Source organism: Molossus molossus, unplaced genomic scaffold (assembly GCF_014108415.1).
Source record: "Molossus molossus isolate mMolMol1 unplaced genomic scaffold, mMolMol1.p scaffold_m16_p_16, whole genome shotgun sequence".
NCBI lineage: Eukaryota > Metazoa > Chordata > Mammalia > Chiroptera > Molossidae > Molossus > Molossus molossus.
The window spans coordinates 2,097,423-2,117,636 of record NW_023425351.1 but is presented as its reverse complement, the minus strand read 5'-3'; the positions used below and the strand labels follow the sequence as shown (position 1 = coordinate 2,117,636).

The 20,214-nt window shown below is 49.6% G+C and overlaps 1 protein-coding gene across 6 annotated transcripts in view; it reads right to left on the bottom strand.

The window, feature by feature from the left end:
- The window catches only part of LRRCC1 (leucine rich repeat and coiled-coil centrosomal protein 1), a 29,160-nt gene extending 9,512 nt beyond the window's left edge, over positions 1 to 19,648 (bottom strand). For 2 of the 6 annotated variants that reach the window (XM_036264025.1, XM_036264026.1), the window contains exons 1-15: positions 19,506 to 19,648; positions 17,541 to 17,746; positions 17,152 to 17,217; positions 13,466 to 13,633; positions 12,923 to 13,098; positions 12,618 to 12,830; positions 8,069 to 8,265; positions 7,676 to 7,823; positions 6,198 to 6,346; positions 5,351 to 5,555; positions 4,611 to 4,750; positions 3,111 to 3,312; positions 2,448 to 2,633; positions 1,082 to 1,256; positions 126 to 289 (exon numbers count right to left, since the gene is read on the bottom strand). In XM_036264025.1, coding sequence (XP_036119918.1) covers positions 126 to 289; positions 1,082 to 1,256; positions 2,448 to 2,633; positions 3,111 to 3,312; positions 4,611 to 4,750; positions 5,351 to 5,555; positions 6,198 to 6,346; positions 7,676 to 7,823; positions 8,069 to 8,265; positions 12,618 to 12,830; positions 12,923 to 13,098; positions 13,466 to 13,633; positions 17,152 to 17,217; positions 17,541 to 17,746; positions 19,506 to 19,594 — 2,484 coding nt within the window. In that variant the 5' untranslated portion in view covers positions 19,595 to 19,648. Of the gene's footprint in view, positions 1 to 125; positions 290 to 1,081; positions 1,257 to 2,447; positions 2,634 to 3,110; positions 3,313 to 4,610; positions 4,751 to 5,350; positions 5,556 to 6,197; positions 6,347 to 7,675; positions 7,824 to 8,068; positions 8,266 to 10,798; positions 11,512 to 12,617; positions 12,831 to 12,922; positions 13,099 to 13,465; positions 13,634 to 17,151; positions 17,218 to 17,540; positions 17,747 to 19,505 lie in introns of those variants that run through there. The other 4 variants (XM_036264028.1, XM_036264027.1, XM_036264029.1 and 1 more) reach the window with 4 other exon arrangements.
- Positions 19,649 to 20,214: the final 566 nt, after the last annotated feature.

The following is a 20,214-nucleotide window of genomic DNA, read 5'->3' as shown; positions in this document are numbered from 1 at the left end:
GAACACAGGAAATGTGTTCTATACCCTCAACAGTAGGGTCTCAGAGACACACACTCACTGGATACTCTACTCTGACTTTCAAATCTGCCACATGCTATCTTCCCAAAATAAAACATCAAACTTACAACTTTTAACTTTCCGATGGTCTCAGTTTGGTCCTCTATGATTTTGCACTTGATCCGCAGCGTGTCCCTGTCGCATTCACTTGCCTTCCGCAGAGACTCATTCTCTCTACACAAGCTTTCGATCTGCGCCTCCAGTTTCCCTCGGTCCTGGGCCAGACAGGATCCTGAGAAGCAAACACCACCAGTCACAACTCTGGGACCTGTCTTCTACGAACATCTAATTTAACAACGCACAGTGTGATATATAGAAAGGAGAGCTGAAAAGATAAATAGTAGCACACAGTGTGAAGAGGAAAGGGCCAGAGAGCAACACAAAGGCCTAAACACCTGTGGCTGTTTGAAAACCTAAAACCACAAAATGAGAACAAGTGAGCCGGACCAGCGCTACCTAACTGGTCAGGCACAGAGACAATGAGACGGAGCGCGAGGCTTCTGCACAGAATCACAGACGGCCCCTCCCTGTGAAGGCCAGCACCGCAGGGCATCTGTGATGCCCACAGAGCCATCTGTTGTGTGCAGTGACTGGAAGGGGAAGGGACTGAGAGCAGGTCACCTAGGTGACGGAGGTTTCTGTCCACACACCATTCGCATGTCTCCACATGTAACAAGTAACTATTAACACCAGTCTTAGAAAAAAACTGAATGCTGCATCTGTACAAATTATGTAAAATCACTGTGTGAGGAAGAAACATTTCAACAACTTGTTCAGCTATGGCATGGTGAAGGGAGGCCTGTTCAGAAAGTAAACCAATTACACTGGGAAGAAATGGACCACAAAAGACTCAAGAGTGGCACCTCCCAGTCAGTGCGATAAACCGCTGCCCATGTCCAGGAGATGCGTGCAGAGTGGCCACTGCTCGTGGCTGTGGGGCAGGGAAGCCCTTCCTGTTCTCCCCAATATACAGCTTGTTCTTTTAGGAAAAACGAGCTCATTTCCCTTTGAAAATCTGCTGTACCCTGTTGCGCCAGCTCGTGTCCCCACACTTTTCTCTCTGTCCGTAGACCGTGAATGAGCGACTCCTTGGCTGCGAGCTCGGAAATCAACTGGACTCTCTCGTGTTTGAGCAGCTCGATCTGGACGCTCTTCTGCTTGTCGTCTTCAATCAGAATCTCGAAGGTGCTGATCTGATTCTGTATACTCCCCGGACATCGGAAAACACACAAAGCAGCTGTTATACTTAAATGCTTCTTTATCTCCCACTGTTTGCATTTTATAGTAAGAAAAAATGTTATTTAAACAAACACAAGTAAATATCCCTCAATTTTACATTGGAAAAAGTTTTAGTTTTATTAAGTAAAGATAAATGCAGGTTAGAAAATAAAAAGTCAAATTATAAGAGGACAGCCCTTCAAATACTCTGAATTTTATTTTAATGCCCTAAGAGAGCAACTACACCTGTAATACTAAAAAATTCTCAGCAATGTATACGAGCAGCCTCGAGATCACCTGCAGGACAGAAACTCTCTTGGCAAAATATCCCTTGTGTTTAAATGGCAACAGCAGAAGTCAATGTAAAACTACCAGAGCAGGCCCATCTAAAACACCAGCACGTCACAGAGTGACGGAGACCCACGCGCTCGCCCGAACTCCAGCAGCGCGCGCACTGGTGTCCCCTCTGCCCGCTCTGTGCAGCTGCGCACCAGTGACTCAGTATGTTCTAAAAAATAATTCGCCTATTCTATTTAAATACTATGTTTATTATTATTTATTTTTAATCTTCACCCAAGGACATTCTTCCATTTTTTGTTCAGATAGAGTGGGAGGGAGAGAGAGGAAGAGGGACAGAGAGAGAAACATCGATGTGAAAGGGACATCGAGTGGCTGCCTCCCACATGACCAACCAGGGCCAGGGACAAACTACAACCGAGGTACATGCCCTTAGTGGGAACTGAACCCGGGTCTCTCTGGACCCGCAGGCCGACGCTCTAACCGCTGAGCCAAACTGGCCAGGGCTATTTTTATTATTATTTTTTTTAGAGAGGGAGAGAGAGAGAAAAATCGATGTGAGAGAGAAACATGGATCAGCTGCCTCCTGCATGCCCTGCATTGGGGATTGAGCCCACAACTCGAGCATGTGCCCTGATCAAGAATCAAACCGGGACCTCTCGGTCCCTGGGACAATGTTCAGTCCATTGAGCCACATCGGCCAGGTGTATTCAATACTATCTTAGTGTAAGAGCACACTCTGTGACATCATGGCACCTCTTCCATCCCATCCGATCCTTTCTCACACTCCTCACACACACAATCAGCGTGATTCAGAAGTTCAACACCCTGCACCTCCTGAAACCACTCCCGGCGGGGAAGGGGCCACGTCTCACCTGCAGGCTGGCTGCGGTCTCGTGCTTCAGTTTGGAGACCTCTGCCAGCTTCGCCTTTTGCTCCTTCACCATGCAGGTCAGATCTTGAATTAAAGAGGAAGACTCGTTTTCCTTCCGTTGGGCCCACACAAGAGCATGCTTGCTCTTTGCTAACTCAGTTGCAACACTTTCAAAACCATCTTTAACCTATATTTCAAAATTGCATTATGAATAGCAGTTCTCCAAATAGTCACAAAATACTTGTTTCTGGAAACAGCTTACTTCTTTCACGTTTAGAATCACAGAAGTTTAGTAAAGGAATAAAATTCAGAGAAAATGAGCTTTGAGGGCCAGGCCATGTGGTCTGTGTTGCAAGTACTCAGCTCTGTCTGTGACAAGAGAGCATGCTGCGTTCTAGTCACACACGACAGAGAGGCCGCAGCCCGGGTCTGGTCTGCAACCCCTGGCCCGGCCACAGCAGAGCACCTGGCCCCAACCACCTCATGGGCTCTGCCACCTCCTAGAGCAGGCATGAGCTCAGTGGAGACACTAGGGCTCAGGAATTTAAGTGACCTGCTCAAGGTCATATAGCCAACATGTCTAGAGCTAGACCTCCAAGTGGGGTCCTCATCACACCACATTTGCTGGTTGTGTTTTCAATGAAAAGCTAAATGCAATTCTTACATCTTTGAATCTCCTGGCCTCGACAGTCAGCGCGATGCGGAACTCGTTCTCCAGGTCCCGGTACTGCTGCTGCAGGGCGTCCACCTTCGCGCGGTGCTCCTGGACCTCCTGCTCGTGCTTCGCCTCCGCTCTGGCCACCTCCTTGGCCACGGCTTCCTGCAGCTCGGCCTCACTGAAAAACTCTCTGGTTTCAAGTTCTTTCCTGCAACGAAAAACAAACAAAAATCACAGGAAAGACAAACTTTAAAGGTTTCTAAACAATTATTAAATATTCTACATTCCCTGTCATTTGAGATGAGCCCCTCACTTTCAGACACAGAACTGGGGCGAACAGAGAGGGAGTGTGAGTTTCACTTGGCTGCTCAGTAGATGGGGTCAGAGGAGGATCCCACGTCTAAGTTCCCAAGACATTCAGGTGCACTCTATGGCTCGAGGGTTCTTTTTAAAATTGATTTTAGAGAGAGGAAGGCAAAGAGAGAGAAACGGTGATCGGCTGCCTCCTGCACATGCTCACACCTGGGTATGTGCCTTGACTGGGATCTGAACCGAAAGCTTTAGGTGCAGGGGGTGAAGCTCCAACCATGGGTGCACCCGGCCAGGGTGACTCCAGAGTTCTTGCTGTCTCTGCAGAAACGCCTCCCTGTGCCTTCTCTCTGGCCGAGTCTGACATCCAGTTGACACAGCCTGCCGGCACAGGCGGCTGATCAAGAAAACCAGTTTACTGTGAAATCATTCACCAATTTTTTGATAGGCCAGTTTTATTCTTTAAATGTGAGTTCATTCCTTAAGAGTTTTCCATTACTATTCTTGACTATATCAAGCCCATAATATAAAATCCATTATTTCCAGTTTGGGTTTCTTTAAACTAGAAGAAGTTAAAAAATATTGTAAAGTAAACTAAGCAAACATTTTTAGATTTTTAAATTATTTCCCCTCAATCTTTCACAGTGTCCTGCCCAGAGCATCAATACCTAATCCCTCGTGATGACACAAAAGTAGCTGGGGCAGCAGGATACAAGCAGCCGAAAATGTTCCCACTGCCACAGACTCAGAGCAGGGTGGGCCTCTGCAGCCCAGGGACCCGCCGGTGTTTCTGGAAACAAACTTACTGGAACTCAGCCAGGCAGGGGTGGCCTTCAAAGCCTGGAATCCTTTCTACCTGGCCCTGCACAGGAGAAGTGGGTTAGCACCTACCTGCTCCACAGGGGGGGAAGAACATGCCATTTCTTGGAGGTCAGCGGAATATTCTCCGCATGACAATGACAACCTGAGGTTGGGTTTGCAGAAATGCAAGAACAGCGTCCAGCTCACAGCCACTCACTCCGCAGGGAAGCCACCTGTCTGTGCGCTGCCCCTGCACAGGGACCGACGGCTGCACACAGCTGTCCCCGCCCGTGGGCTCAGCTGGCCCCTCCACTGCTCAGACCTGGCTGGTGCTGGAGGGGAGCAGAACTGAGCGCCCCTTCCCGCACTGCAGCGGCGGCCCTGGTGCATGCTCACCTGTGCTCCTGCTCCTTCAGCGCCAGAAGATCATGCAGCTGCTGCACCTGCTCCTTCTCTTGATGAAGGGAGGTCCGAAGCAAGTTGATTTCCTGGTCAGCAGCTGCTGCTTTGAGCTCCACCTCCTCAATAAGCCGCATCTGGGGAGAACACCCAGTTATAGCAGTTAGATCATAACCCCTGCTTCCAATTTAATGCCAGTTCCCCCAGAAAAGCATCTTCTAAATAACAGAACCCAGTGCCTAAAGTGATGTTCAAAGTGTCTGAGGTGATGATGCTGTGGTCCCCTGAAGTCCAGCCCCAGAGCATGACAGTCGTGTTGTCTATGGCTCACCCGTCATCCAGCCCAGAATGTGTGGAGGCAACAGTCAGAGGAAACGGACGCACGGAGAGAGAGCAGACTGATAGCTGTCAGGAGGGGAAGGAGGTTGTGGGGCTGAGTGAACAGACGAAGGGACTAGGAACAAACATACACAGATGATACAGAATTGTACACCTAAAACCTATATAATTTTATTAATCGATGTCACCCTAATAAATTCAATAAAAAAAAACAGCCCAAACCCTTCAGGTGCCCCAAGGGATCCTGCTGTTCGTCCTCGGAGCACATGCCTAGCAACCCGCCCACCCAGTCCTCTGGAGGCCTCCTGAGTGCCAGGAGCCTGTTTGGAAACAACCCCAGGCTACAGTGCCACGGGGCAGAGCAGGACGGGCGCTGCGGGGCGGACAGACGGCAGTACCTGGGCCGCCTGCTGCTGCCCTTTCTGCCTCTCCATCTTCTCCAGCGCCCTCTCCAGGGCTCGCAGGTGTCGGATGTGGTCTTCCTGTTGATCTCGCGCTTTAAGTAACTCAATAGTTAGTTTTTTTATTTCATTTTGAAGTCTGTGAACCATAACTTCAAGTTGCACTTTGGAATTTCTCTCTTTAAAAATAATTTCCTTTAACCTAAAGCAGAAATCAGATGCGTGTATTACTCATTGGAAAGGATGAAACTGCAGCAGCATCGAGTCGCAGTGGAGAGGAACTCTCACTAGAAATCCAGTGGTTCTCAACCTTCCCGAGGCCGTGACCCTTTAGTATAGCTCCTCATGTTGTGATGACCCCCAACCATAGAATTATTTTCGTGGCTACTTCATAACTGTAATTTTGCTACTGTTATGTCTTAGGCGACCCCTGTGAAAGGGTCATTCAACCCCCAAAGGGGCCGTGACCCACAGGTTGAGAACTGCAGCATCAGATGGGAAAAGGCTTAGAACCAGAACCCAGCGCCTCCCCCACCCGAAACGAGCATGCGCCACGAAGAAGACTCTCCTGAGTCCCTGAAACCAGTCACGCGAACTGGCCCACAGCGAAGGGGACTGAACAATGCAGCGCTCGCTGTGGCTGAGGGCGAGCAGGCGTGCCCTCTAGGAGCTGTGCTGTCCTCACTGGAGATCACACCCTGTCTACGCCTCCTGCGGAGCCCAGACCGTGGGCCCGCATTCCTTGTTCTGAACAAGCCAGCGAAGCAGAGCCTCAGCTCCAGGCTGCTCTGCCCTCACGGCCGCTCGCTGGGACGGAGGTACTCCGGGCGCAGGCTGCCCTTACCTGTCCGAGGTGAGCAGAGCCAGGCTGTGGATGTCCTTCTTTTCGTTTGCATGTTTGTGCAGCTCGTCGATATAGTCCATGAGCTTCTTTTCAGCTTGTTCAGCTTTCCACCTCTTCTCCCTCTCCTGGTCCAGCTGTTCAACAAGTGTCTGGAAGAAAACAACAGTGCTGTGACCTTGGAGAGGTCACTGACTACTCCTTGCATCTCATCCCAGGGCTGCGGAAGAACTGAGCAGACTAATGGGGTGACGCATGCGGCCCGGCACCCAGAACACGACACACAGGCAGTGTTGGCTGCTGTCACTGTCGCAGTGACAACTGCCATTACTTTCTGTGTCAAAGCCTCTACACTTGAGAATAAGAGGAGGACACCAATAGCAAGAAAGGTGTGAAATCATTGAAAATGATTATATTGGAGGAACAGTGCACATCACAACCAGAACCAGCACTTCACAAGTAACATGAGGGCAAGTCAATACAACTACAAATACATCAGTCCACTAAACACTCTCAACATGAATGACTCAGGCAACTCTTAAAAGAAGTTAAAAAATTTTAAATGCCTTTAATCTGGAGTCCATTGGTCCACACTTGGGTGTCGGGGTCCCTGAAAGCCCTGCAGTGACACACACATCCTGGCAGTGTGCACAAGGGCAGAGTCCTGGAGAAGACCTACAGAGTTCTTTACACATTTAACAGAACCTGCAAGCCAAAAATCAGAAAGCCCTGCTTAAAAAATAAGAATGAGCCCTGGCCGGTTTGGCTCAGTGGGTAGAGCGTCGGCTTGCGGTCCAGAGAGACCCGGGTTCGGTTCCCGCTAAGGGCATGTACCTCGGTTGCAGTTTGTCCCCGGCCCTGGTTGGGTTGTGAGAGTGGCAACCACTCGATGTGTCCCTTTCACATCGATGTTTCTCTCCCCCCCCCCCCACTCTATCTGAACAAAATATCAAAAAATAAATAAATAAATAAGAATGAAAATTTAGGCAAGTTTCCTCCTCCACAAGAATACAGGATTTCATTGGAATCTGATCTTAAATAAACATGTAATTGCCATTTCCTTAAAAATTACAAAAACAGCCCAGCAGGGGGGGCTCAGTGGATTAAGTGCAGTCCCAGGGACTGAGAGGTCCCGGTTTGATTGCCGGTCAGGGCACATGCCTGGGTTGCAGCTCAATCCCCATAGGGGGCATGCAGGAGGTGGCCAGTTGATGTTTCGCTCTCATATCCATGTTTCTATCTCTCTCCCCCTTCCCCTCTCTTTAAAATAAAATCAATAAAAACGTATTTTAAAAAGTTACAAAAATGGCAACATTGCACAAAATCTGGAAGCCAGGAGGAAAAACAAACTAATTTCCATCACTCTAACAGAAATAAACACAATCCTTTTTGCTCATAAGAACAGGCACTATTTTTCTGGGACTAACTGCATTTAAAACTAAGGTTCTTCACATTCATCTCTTCCGACTCTCCAGTCCTACCCGGTAGGTGTTGTCTTCCGAGCCACTGTTGTCCACTTTAACCATGTCCATCTTCTGCTCTTCTGCTTCTTCCAATTGGTTGCAGTTGGCTAGAGATGACCTTACATACAAGTCTTTAAAGTAAGGCTGTTTCGTTTTACGATTACAGCTGCAGAGAATAAAACAGAGAATAACCCACAGAATGTGCAGGGTCTGTGTTTTCCACAACTGAAGCGGGTCTCTCCCAAAGGGCCCTTGGGACAGATGTCCAGGGGCGCACAGACCGAGCCGGAGCCGGCCAAGAAGCGCGCCACTGACATTGGGAAAGTCCGTGATGTCACAAGAGGGCTTGAGGAGGCGGCCAGCACTATGAGCTGTGCGTTTTGTTTGAATGTCTAACACAGAAACAAGTACCTTACGGAAGGGTTGCTGCTTTTGTTGTGATGCTTAATAGTCTGAATTGTTCTGGAATAATACGGGATTTTTGATCTTCGAGGAATTTTTCTATTACATTCTTTCCTGTTTCCATAGTCACTTTCCGAAGTCATATCTGTGTCTCTTTTCTGTCTCAGGTCTTTCTCGGGAACATTATCTATTAAAGAACTAGAAGTCTAGAATAAAAAAACCAACAAAGTTTGTTAGCAGTTTGATTTGGTATAAAGACTCAATCTGAACTCCCCTAAAGTACGATGGACTTCTGCCAGACGAAGGGATTATAAGGTAAGCGTGTCTGGGATGAAACGCAGGGAAGCAGCGTCCAGTACGAACGAGTAGGCTCCTACAAGGCTGACTCTCTCACGGCGACACTGCAGACTCTGGGAAAACACACACAGAACACCACACAAAAACTACCTGCAGGCCCTGAAAAGTGAGCAGACAGGCCTATTGCAGGAGCTGACGTGGGAAAAGCACCTGATGGGGTGTTTCCTGTCTCTGTGGCTTTAACCTGAGGACACGTCAGTGAACACCATGCAGGAGCCTTTGGGGTCTGAGCAGCCAGAGGACAGCAGAGACGGTGAGCCGCCCAGTAAAGAGCAAGAGTAGGCAGGCCCAGGGACAAGGTGACAGCTGAGGTCGAAGCAAGGTGGACGCCTGCCACCACGAAGTACGGACGTGCTCCAAGGCCCCGGACGGCACTGTGTCTGCACCCGTGATGGTTGCAGAGCCCGGAGCAAGCCCCACAGTGCCCACCGCAAGAGGAGCCTCGAGGCCTGACCTGCTCCCAGAGGAGCCCTGACCTGGAGGACCCAATATCCAACCAGCAGACAAGCACTTGACAGCAGTGATCAGAGCTGTGCTCAGTGACACAAACAGGATGCTTGTCATGACCAGAGAGAGCAGAAAGTTCAGCAGAGAAAAAGAATTCTTTTTTAAAAAGAGGAAATTTCACAACGTTAAAGCATAACGTCCGAAGGAACAATCCACGGGCTGCTCACAGAAGAGCAGGCTGGCAGAGGAAGCGGCTGCTACAGGCAGCTCAGCGGGAGCGACGCAGCACGGAGGGCAGGGGAAGGCCCGCCAGGGGCTCCGCCTCAGCACACGCGGTCAGCGTCAGAGACAAGTGGAATCTGAAGAGAGGAGAGAGCGGGACAGAAACGTATTGGGGAAATGATGTCCACAATTCCACAGATGGCAAAGACATCAGTTTAGATTTAAAATACTCTCAGAAACAAACCCTAAGCAGGATAAACATGAAAAACCATCCTCAGGTACCATGCAGCAAAACTGTTGAAAAGCAAGAGTAAATGCTAAGAAAGTTAAAGGGAGACGTGGACAAACCCACAATCACAGTGGGGCATTTTCACATCTTCACACAACGAAAAGAACTGGAAGTCAGCACAGCCGTGAAAACACGAGGCGGCGCCCTACCCCGACGTCGCAGTTGCACACACACCCTGCTCACCGCATGGGAGACACCCACCCGACAGACGACCTGACTGGAGGAAGGACATCTATGCACCACCTGCACGAGCATCACTGAGTGTCACAGAGAATGCTCTGGGCCCAGTGAGATGCCCACCTCACCACTCTCTTCTGCCCACACTGGCGACCCCACCCATGGCCACAGAGCGGAAGGTGCGGCATTCGATCAGGAAGAAGGAGGACGTCTCCTTGTAGGAAATCATCAGAAAGATACAAAACAAAGACTAGAACTAATACATAAATTTAGCAAGGTCACAGGATACAAGCTATGTATATAAAAATCAACTACATTTTACATACAAGCAGCGATCAATTGGAACACAAAGCTACAAAAATTGTTCAGTCTATGATCATGCTATAGAACCAAATTCTTAAGAATAAATTCAATAAAAGATGTATAAAACTTATAGGTTGAAAACTATTAAGAACAATGAAAGAGATCTAAATAATAAGAGATACAATCACAGACTTAAAACTCAATGTTAAGATACATATTTTTAAGGAACAGACCAACTGATTCCAAAGCTTAAAGAAATGCAAAGAACCTAGAACACCCAAAGTAATTTGGAAAAAATGAAAGAATTGGAAGATTTACATGATCCGACTTCAAAAATTACTATAAGATAACAAAAATCAAGACAGAGTGGTTCTGGCTTAGTATAAAACACACACACAAACAGAACACAGGGATCAGATATGGGCTCTATAATCTGCAAGGTCAGGTTTCAACAGAGGCAGCGGAAGCACCAGAGGAGGGAGAAAAGCCCCTCCCACCAGTGGCGCTAGGAAACAGCACGTCCGCCCATCCGTGGGGACAACAGTGACCTCTGACCCTGCTGCCCACCACAGACAGACTCAGCACAGGAAGAAAACCAGAGCTTTTTAGAGAGGAACACAGGACAGTATCCTTTTTAAAAAAATATGTTTTTATTGATTTTTTTAGGGAGAAAAGGAGAGAAACATCAATGGGCTGCCTCCTGCACGCCCCCTACTAGGGATCAAGCCCACAACCTGGGCATGTGCCCGGACCGGGAATTGAATCAGACCCCTCAGTCCCATGGAGCCACACAGCCGGGCTGGACAGTATCTCTGTGACCTGGGGATACCCAAGACTTTTACAATTCACAGAATGCAAAAACCGTAAAAAACAAAAAGGATAAACTGGACTTCCATCAAAATAAGTGAATATACAATCCACAATTTGAGAAAAGAGTCAGATACCTCTGACAAGTTCCGACATCAGGAGAGGCCACGTGGTGGACTGTGTGTGGCTGGCCCGCCGAGTCCCCCACCTCTCCAGCACCGCTTGCCTGGAGAAGTGGTGAGGACGCCAGCTGCTGCTCTCTCTCCCTTCCCAAACAGACGCGGCTGGGTCTAGAGCAGCGCTGCCCCATAAGGAGACCACGACGAATGGGCATCACCCAGCAGCACACTGACGATCCAGTAAAAACACAGACCAGACGCTTGACAGCCACCTCCCACAGGAGTGCGATGCCCAGTGAGTCCACGCACGTGCTCCACTGATGAGCACGAGCGACATGTGGAGCAGAACCCCCGAGCCTCCGACACAGCAGTGGCTGGACAGGGTCAGTGGCACCACACAGGGGTGTGGGCACTGCTGGGGCCGGACACATGCCCTGCGCTCTGGGGGAGCCCCACAGTTCCTCACGTCCCTGAGCACACCCCCAACAAAAGTGAAGACAAGAGTTCACAAAAAGACCTGCACAGCAGTGGCCACAGAGCCGGAAACCAGCCAGAGGACAAGCACAGATCAGCCCTGGTGCCCCAGCAGTCCGCCAGGCCACAGCCAGTCATCCGGGAGACTCCAGGCCACCAAGCTCCAGGCCGGCAGGTGGTCACGTCGTCACCGACAGAGTGCTCAGATAAGCCCCGGCTCCTTTCCCACGCCATGGGACAGGAGTGACCGGCACCCGCACCTGACGGGGCCATCCTGACAAAGACACAGGTGTGAGAGGAGCTGCAACGTGTGCTCCAAGTTCAAGCTCAGCTGGCCTAAGTCCTGACACTGGCTGAAGAGCCGGTCACGGGAAAGATGGACGTGAAACCCGAGGAACGGAGTTGGAAGCCTAGCCGTGTGCCATTGACGACGTCTAAGAACGCCAGGCCAGCGTGGAGGTCCCACTCCATCACTGTCTCCTCTGGGGCCCAAAGACATGGGCCTCGGCGCTGGGCACGAGGAGCCCCGCAGCCCTGCCTGCCCGGCAGACCGTGCTCATCCAGCAGCTCAGGATGGACACCCACCCAACAGCAACCACCCCACCGCATCCTCTGCTTCCAGGAAAAAATGAAACATGAAAATTACACGTTGTGAGGTCGCGCCGACAGCTGACAACAGCCTGCCACTCTGGGGAGTGTTATAATGTGCTTTGTCCTGGGAGGTGTGCAGTCAAGACCAACCTGCCCACAGGTCAGAGCAAGAACGCTGGAGCGAGGGCCAGAGACCCGAACAGCAGCAAGTCTGGGAACAGTAGTTCACCCATACATTCAAAGACTGAAAACCACTGAAAGTGGTGAAGAGAACGAGCATCTCAGGGAAGCAGAGGTTGACTTGGGGAGGGTCTGTGTAAACAGAACTGACGCAGGAAGTGCATACATGAACTTGAACTCGGCTGTGAGTTTCAGAAGTGGTTCTATCAAACAATGACGAGATGACAGGAGAGGTGAAAAGTGACCCCCGATCCCTCATGTTTACAGATACGAGTCCGAAGACTTCTGTTCCCTTCAGTCTGAAAGAACAGGTGGGTGGGTGGGTGGGAATAAGGTGGGCACAGCGGGAACCACATGGTGAAGGTCTGGAGGAGGACGAGGAGCATGAGGAGAAAGAGGTCACCTTTCCCCACCACCAGCGCCGTGACAATCCGCTTCTGGAAAAGACAAGCGCACGCGTACACACACACACAGTACAGTGTTTCTGACTGGTCCTCTTGTATCAATTTGTACTTTAAATTTTCTGAACTATGATTTCTTCGACATATGACTTAGAAAACACATAACTTAGAAGAATAGGGAAAATAGTTACTTCATTGAGAAGCTGTAAAAACTGATCATCTAATTTCTGAAGTTTCATCTCATTCTGAAAATCGGTGTCATGATCAGCCTTCTCTGGTTCAGAAGACGGGCACACAGACATGAAGGATGGCAGCCCAGTTTCGGCCGGGTTATCTGCAAACTGGTCAAGCGGGGCCATGTTGTCACCGAGGGGGGCCGTCACCAATGGCACACCATCAACGACCTAGGACAGACACAACCCAGATCCTCAGCACACACGACGACCAGTTTTAAGCCGAAGGTATCTTTATATTAGGATCAAATTCAATACTATACCTCGTCTTCACTTATATTGAGGGGACAATCAGATGAACCTAGTTTATCCAAAAGACCGTCAAAGCACTGCAGACTGGAGGAGTTCATCTCCGACAGGCTCACTGGTTCGCCGAATGTGTTCTTGCAGTCCAGGGTTTGAAGCTGCGGCAGAGTCTGCAGCATAACTGCCTGGTACCCTGAGACATATCATTCAAAGTGAAAACTCGTGTTCAAAAGGTTAATTACTTTTGGAATCAACTGAATTTGTAGCTACCAGATGTTTCACCGATGGATGCCTCGAGCTGTACTCTAAGAACAGATCTCAATGACATAATTTAGTTTTGAGGCACTCACTTACCAAATGTAAAACTGTCTAAATAGTACTAATCTGCTCACCGTATTCTTCTAACAGCAATTTAGTTTGTCTAAATAAAATAATTCGTCTGCAATTATGTTTTTCCAAACACACAGTAAAACGTTGCAAAGCTTAAGACCAATAAAAGCAGGCTGTCCACAGCACTGCTTTGCACACGGCTACCAAGAGCACTGAGCGGGCCGCCCCACCTGGCACACGGCACACAGGGTTGTCCTCGCCATCCTTCTGCAGAACCAGGTGAGTCAGGAAGTGCAGGCCGACCACACACTGGAGCAAGTGATGGATGCTGTCTATGCAGTTCCCGTGCAGGTCCACCTGCCTCAGCTTGTGTTTGATCCCATGAAGGGCCATCAGACCTGCAAGACAGAGCCCCGCTGACGCCACAGCACGTCTCCCGAACGGCACATGGAGTGTTTTGGTGTGGGTGCCACTGCGAGGCAAAGGCACAGCGAGGGGGAGGCCTCGCTGTGAAAGCTGCACCGCAGGGAGGACCTGTCAAGTCCACTTGGGGTGAGTTGTCTTCAAACAAAACCCACGGGCCCCCCGCAATGCCGGCACTCACAGAACAGTGTAGGCAAGGGCTCCGGCTCCTTTCTGACAAGCAGACACCGAGTCCACTTCAACTGTTGGTTTGACCATCAAATACAAACAGCAGCTACTTGATTTGGTCCCCTGGTACTATCTGTAGCCCCAACTTCTCTAGGGTGTGGTAAGCTAGGAAACCCATCCTGAAGCTTGGCGCCACCGTGGTACCCTGGGCCATGTACCCTGCCCAAGGATCCCCCGAAGGGCTGGCTGTTTCTCTATTTTGCTTGTTAGTTCATTTTGTCCATTAGATTCCACATGAGTGAGAGCATGTGGTACTCGTCTTTCTCTGACTGGCTCATTTTGCTTAGCATAGTCCTCTCCAGGTCCCTCCATGCTGTCACAAAGGGTAACATTCTCTTTTCTTTTTACACTGCAGAGTATTCTATTGTGTAAATGAACCACAGCTTTTTTTATCCACTCGCCCACTGATGGGCACTTGGGCTGTTTCCAGATCTCAGCTACTGTAAATAGTGCTGTTATGTACACAGGGGGGCAACTGGCCGATTCTCTTTCCTGCCCCAGAACTTGCTTCCAAGTGGAGTTTGCTGAGCAAAGGTGTGGTCTGGAAGTGTGAGGTGTCAATGCCTGCAGGGCCCCCTCAGCCCTGGAGAAGGGAGGCTGTCAGTGGGCCCATGTCCCAGCCTCCCTTCTCTCGGAAGGGCCGTTGAGATGCAGCCCGAACTGTAAGGTCCTGTTCCACAACCCTGGCTGTCCCCTGGAGTGTCCCTCCTCCAACCACAGGTGATCCAGGACCTCCTACAGTCTCATGGTTACAAATATCATTGACATGTCAGACCTCAGCTGCAACCAATTACACACATACCCGCACGCGGGCACATCCCCTGGAGTGTCCCTCCTCTATCCACAGGTGCTCTGGGACATCCTGCAGTTTAACGGCTACAATACCATTCATGAGCCAGACCTTAGCTCCAACCCCTGATCTCACACTCTCACACACACACACACACACACACGTCTAGCAGGTTCTCCAATCTAAAAGAGAATCCTTACTTCCCATCTCCTCATCTCTGCGCATCCCTCCCCAACCCTCCCACGCCAGGAGGCAGTCCCATCATGCGCCTGTCACTACAGAGAAAGCGCGTGTTCACCATCTTGCATTCCGTTCTCCTCCATTCCCTCATCTCACCCATCAAGTCCTAGGACCTCCCTCTGCAAACACAGTACGTCTCCCGTCTCCACCCGTCCAAGTCTCACCATCTCATCCCGGATGCTGGGGACAGCTTCCCCAACGCCCACCCGTCCTCACATCCGCTCTCCTCACACAGCAGCCCGAGTGATCCTTTAACACATGCACCGCGTCACTTGTTCAAAGCCCTCCAGCGGCTGCTGTCACACCTATGACAACATGCAACCATCCCCCTTTGCCAGTGTGCTCTTATCTTTTCTTGCTCACGAACCCCTCATTTCCCCAGCCACACCTCCTTCCCTCTGACCCTCAACCCAGCAGGCATGAGCAGGCCTTAGTGCCCCCTGCATGCTCTAGCACATATACCACTGTTCTTTATCGAGGTGTTCCTGAACCGATAACATACAGTCGTTCTAAGAATTAGCTCTTAGAACTTCCAGGGTTGCCTACTACATGTTCTCCACGTTCCTCATCGATCTCTTTAGTCACTGAAATCCACCCTTTGAGGTGTGGAGTCGACATGCTCTGACCACCACGAAGCCATTACCCTCTGCCATGACTGACAGAACACTGCCACCTCCACCATCCGTGACCCTGTGTCGTCAGTTCTCTCCCATCTTCAAGCCCTGACAACCAGTGGTCTGATTTCTGCCCATAATTCTACCTTTGTTGAAATGCTATAATGCTGAATTCATACAGTGTAGCCTTCTGTCTGCTTTCACTTAGCATAATTGTTTTTAGATTTATCCACGTTGCTACAGATATCAGTAGTTCACTCCTTTTTGTGGCCAAAAGTAATATTACATCACATGGATGCACCACAATTCACCTGCTTATCAGGCGACAGACAGTGGTGGTTTCCAGTGTTTGGAGATAATACATAATCTTAGAAACACGATTATATGCAAAGCCATACAATCAAATAAACATTCACATACAGGTCTTTGATCAGACATGTTTTCACTTCTCCTGGGTAAATGCCTAGAGAGGGATTGTATGAAATGGAAAGTGTACATTCAACATTATGAGAAACCTTCAAACTGTTTTCCAAAGTACTTGTACCATCCTGAATTCTACCAGCAACATATCTAAGTTCCAGTTGCTCCACAACCTCGCCCAGCAACAAGAACTGTATCTGTCCACACGGTGATCTTTAGCAAATAGTTGTTGAGCTTCTCCAAGAGTCACATTTTTCAGGAGAGGTAATTGCATCCAAAATATAACAGACTTTATTCAACAGCCATAAGCAGTGATAGACCTACAACCAATAGTCAGTCCTAACACTTTCACAATTTTGGGAAAAAACATTAAAAAGAAAATTAAAATACTGCTGCTACTTTAGCTTAAGGGCAGGGACTATATCATTTCACTTTTCTGTGTACTGAACACCTGGTGTAAGGTAGTCTTTCTAGCAGGGCAGAAAACAAACAAATAAGGCCGTTTCAAATATCGAGAGAGATTATGAAGATAATTAGAGGAACTGCTGGTTCTAACTGATAATTGGAAGAATAATTACAAAACTTTGTTCATTTTATCAGTGTATATCTTTATTCAACTGAAAAGTAGGTGACAATGTTCACCTTAGACAAGCTGAAATCAAAAAGGAAGGAGCGCACCTCTGAACTTCCACCTGCCACTGCCTTTGGATGCTACACGCACACCTGCCACGGGTGTGCCAGATACAGGAGGACCTAAAGTGGCTTTGCAATTTAAATTTAAATTTTATTGAAAGTAAATGACAAATCCAGTTCCTCAGTGCACCAGGCATAGCTCAAATGCTCAAAGATTACCGTGGCTGTTGGATGCGTCCCAGACAGACAGATGTAGGACACTGTCATCACTGTAGAAAGTTCTATCGGAGCTCTTCCTCTCTGCAGAGCAGTCTATTCGTTAATTATTTAAGATTAAAATATTATTTGCCCCAAAGGAGGTTCTTCCTACTCAAGTTTTTTCTGTTAAAGATCACCCTAGTTTGTATTCCAGTTTTTTATTCAGCTGTAGCTTTGGCACCAACACATGCCCCAGATGAGATTTTTGGCCACAAATTGGATTATTCAGTTTTCAACATGCTGAGCTCAGTCTAACTCACCACACATGGCAATATTCAGCATTACAGGAAAAATAAGCACAGCTACTCACCACTAAGATCATTTATGTGGTTATAGGATAAATTCAGTCTAGTCAGATTAATTAGTGCTTCAAGTCCTAAAATAAAATAAAATAAAAAATAAAATAAAGCTTTTATAGGATTCAAATGATCAATTAAAGCTATATAGCACTACAACACTATTTCCGATTACTCTGAAGCAAGTCTATAGTTTCAAATGAAGTAACAGTGAAGTTAATTTTTATCGGTATTATACAAAATATTTTTAAAAAACTGATAACTCTTCTAGAAGAAAAATTTTGACAATAAATTTTAAGGTCAGTTTTCAAGTTTACTATTTATCCCCTTCTTCTGGGAAAGAAAAAAATGGACTTAAATCATCTCCCTTATTCAAAGTATCACACGGAAACCACTTACAGACCTTCTACCCTGGTGATCAGATTGCAGGACAGATTTAAAGTGCGAAGCTTCGTCAGGGTGCTTAGCCCTTCTATTTGACTTATTTGATTAGATGACAGATCTAAATGTTGTAAATTCCAAACACGATCAATGCCTTCGATCTTCGAGATGTTGTTGCAATGCAGATTGATGGCATGGAGGGTTGAATCTAAGGATAACTCTGATATGCTATAAGAGAAAACATGTAGTATCGAAAGCGGGTAAAAAATGGATTTTGAAATCATGATCAAATAAGTAAAATTAACCCAACAGCATGTAGATAAGTGTGACTCCTACTCATCCTATAATAAAACCCTTCCTACTTGTGGTAGCCTTGAAATGTCTCATGAGGTACAGTGATTCTTACCACAAACCAGCATTTTGGACCATTTATATAAACCAGAAACCCCCTCAGGAGAGGCAAGGGACCCTGGGCATGTCTAGCTTCTCTACCCCACATGATCAGCACCCAGCGAAGGTATCAGTGTAAAGGTCCTGGGGTCCCTACACCCCAGCTCAAATCTTCACTCCACTATTTTGCTGTGTTCCATGAGCAAACGAGTTAACCTCACTAAGCCTTGGATCCACAGCTCATTCAACTCTCAAAATCCTAAACTGCAGGTAGCCTAAGGAAACCGAGGTTTACAGAAATTAAATAATTTGCCCAAGTTCTTGTAATTACCTAACTGAGCCGGTATAAATCCAGATTTGGCTCCGAGGTTTATAATCTTACTTCCTTCACTGTTGGCAACAGCTGCCTAACCCAGAATGTAGCTGATTTCAAAAGAAACCACCAGGTGGTGCCATTTCTAGTGAAAAATCGGGTCTCCCCTACTTGACAATTGGAATGTACCTCCCCTATAGGGAACTCGTCTCTTTATTCACTCAATGACTGCCACTCAGAGCAGAACCTCTCTGGAGACAGCCATTCCAGGAATACAAACTAGTGGACACAGTTCAGGGGAGCTGGATGGCGGCAGTCGGGAACCGGGACAGGCACCGCCCTGGCGTCTGCTCCATGTTCTGTCCCCCGCAGAAAAGGGAGCAGCACTGCTGCATGTCAAACTAGCAACCTCTACAGGTGCGACTGTTTGAAGTGTTTCCCACTCATCTAGCTTTTGTCATTTACTGAGCTGCTACTTAACTACAGACATCTATTTTCTGAAACATCTCTGCTTCTGGAAATGAATACTGTGCAGATCATCGGGCACAACGGAAGCGGCAGTGAAATGAGACGGAAATGGGTTTGAATTCGAGCAAATCGCTCACCAGCTGCAGGAGACTTAGAGTTATTCACATCCTGAGTCTCCCGCCCTGCAGAACTGTGATAATCCACAGGGTGTCTGCAGATTCTATTACAATTTGAAAACGGAATGTATTTTAATAAACACCAGCTTTATAATCACTCAGTTGTGTCTACATTTTGGGGAGGACACCCTGCGTGTAACGTAAAGGGCAGCTACTAGTACACATAAAACTCCCTTTGAAAAATGTTTCCCTGGGGTCTTCCAGCAAATTCCAGGCCAGGACCCAGAACAAGAGGCCTCAGTTACGAGCAGCCAGGCTGGCAGAGGCCGGACCCCGCAAGGCACAGCACGTGCCAAGGCTCCGGGGGCTCTGGAGGCCCCGCCGGACCTGCGCTCGGCCCGGCACCGGCGCCACGGGGGACGGCACGAGGGCGGGCGGAGGCGGTGGGCAGGGGCCAGGCACCCCGGGCCCAGGTCTGGGCCGCAGGAAAGAGGGAGTCGGGAGCCCCAAGACGGTTAAGCTGAGCCTTGCAGAAAGGACGAGAACGCATGCATGGCGGGGCCTGCAAGGCGCGGGCTGGAGCCGCGAACCGCGGCAGGGCCGGGGATGGGGGGTAGACGGGACGCGGCAGGCAAGGGCGACGGGGCCCGGGGGGCGCGGGCAGTTTCGGGGTGCCGCCCGCCCCCGGAGCGCCCTTCACCTCCGCAGGCCTTTGTCCATGCAGCACAGGTCCCCGCAGCTGCTGTCGCCGTCCTCATTCTCGCCTTCCGCCTCCACCGGCGCCTCCATGGACGCCGAGAGGTGTCTCAACCGGCGCCCGGCGCTGGGCCCAACCCCCCGGAACACGCCTCCCGGAGACCGGAAGTGTGGCCCGCGGGGTGGGGCCAGGGCGCCCTCCAACCGAAGGCCGCGCTTTCCCGCCTGCGGGCGCCGCGAAGCCGGAAGTCGGCGCCTCCGCGCCTGAGGCTTCGCTTTCTTTTACAGCATCCCGGGCGCGCCGCCAGGCACGTGACGCACAGCGAGCAGCTTCCGGCGCCGGTGCGGCAGGCGCATGCGCACTGCCGGGCGCTTCCGTGTGGTCTGTGCGCGTGGCCGGCGCGCTCCTGCGGACGCCCCCAGCGGCGGTGTGCGCGTCTGTGACCCTGCCGCTCCGCAGCTGCCCCCTCCCTGCTTGGTCCACGCCGGAGCCTCCTGTCCCGGGAGCCCTCAGTGCAGCGGGGGAGCGCTGGGACGCAGTGCAGGGGGACACGGGCTCCGTCGCGGCCGAACCTTCGCCTTCCAGGCCGGACCACGACTCCGACCTCCAGTGAAACTCCGTTGTTGACATGACCCGACCGCATCCTCCAAGGGAAGAACGGACGACAGCGACTCCCTTCCTTAACTTCACGTTCTGCACAGTCGTTGTTTGT